Raw genomic sequence first — 563 nt, 5'->3', positions numbered from 1 at the left:
TGGGGGAATCCCTGGGGTGCAGCTGAAGACATCTCGGGACTAGACGGGCATTCACTCCCGGCCCAGATCCTTATCACCGAGAACGACCTAAAGAGAGCTTGATCGCTTCTTTCCTCCCCACCATCCCATGGGCCAGAGAAATACAACACATGAGGGCAGGAAGGAGAGCCAAGAGACAGCCTCTCTCAGGCCAATCGCGACGTCCGGCACCTCTCACTTGGGGTTGGTCTCTTTCTTCAACACACACGCACACACACGACCGGCCACTTCAACTCCAGCTCTGAGCAAACTGCGCCGCACGCCTCTTCCACCGCTAGTCCTTTGAGCTCCGGCCCCGGCCCGCGCCTGTCGTCTCGCCCCAGCTTTCTCACCCGATCCCAGTTTCCTCACCCGACTGACCGTGAAGCCGGAGGCAGTTCCCCAGTCCCAGGCCCCCCCGGTGGGGCTCCGGCTGCCGCTGCCGTCGTCGCTCCCCTTTCAGCCCTCGACCTGGGACCCGGCCCTGGGCTGCAGCGATGGCTCCCCGGCACGAGGCGCCGCGGCTCCCTGGACTCGGCCAGACC

The 563-nt window shown here is 64.5% G+C and overlaps 2 protein-coding genes across 7 annotated transcripts in view; one reads left to right on the top strand and one right to left on the bottom strand.

Annotated features, from left to right (window-relative positions):
* Positions 1–562, bottom strand: part of ZDHHC3 (zinc finger, DHHC-type containing 3) — a 68,496-nt gene extending 67,934 nt beyond the window's left edge. For 4 of the 6 annotated variants that reach the window (XM_010862420.1, XM_010862423.1, XM_010862422.1 and 1 more), the window contains exon 1: positions 400–556. The gene's annotated coding sequence lies outside the window, so the exon portion shown is untranslated. Of the gene's footprint in view, positions 1–390 lie in introns of all 6 variants that reach the window. The other 2 variants (XM_010862426.1, XM_010862421.1) reach the window with 2 other exon arrangements.
* EXOSC7 (exosome component 7) overlaps positions 1–563 on the top strand; it is a 28,043-nt gene that overhangs the window by 220 nt on the left and 27,260 nt on the right. Inside the window, exon 2 of the mRNA XM_010862511.1 lies at positions 363–526. Coding sequence (XP_010860813.1) covers positions 363–526 — 164 coding nt within the window. The remainder of the gene's footprint in view (positions 1–362; positions 527–563) is intronic.

This window comes from Bison bison, unplaced genomic scaffold (genome assembly GCF_000754665.1).
Source record: "Bison bison bison isolate TAMUID 2011002044 unplaced genomic scaffold, Bison_UMD1.0 scf7180017864482, whole genome shotgun sequence".
In the NCBI taxonomy this organism is placed as follows: Eukaryota; Metazoa; Chordata; class Mammalia; order Artiodactyla; family Bovidae; genus Bison; species Bison bison.
This window is presented reverse-complemented; position numbering and strand designations above follow the sequence as displayed.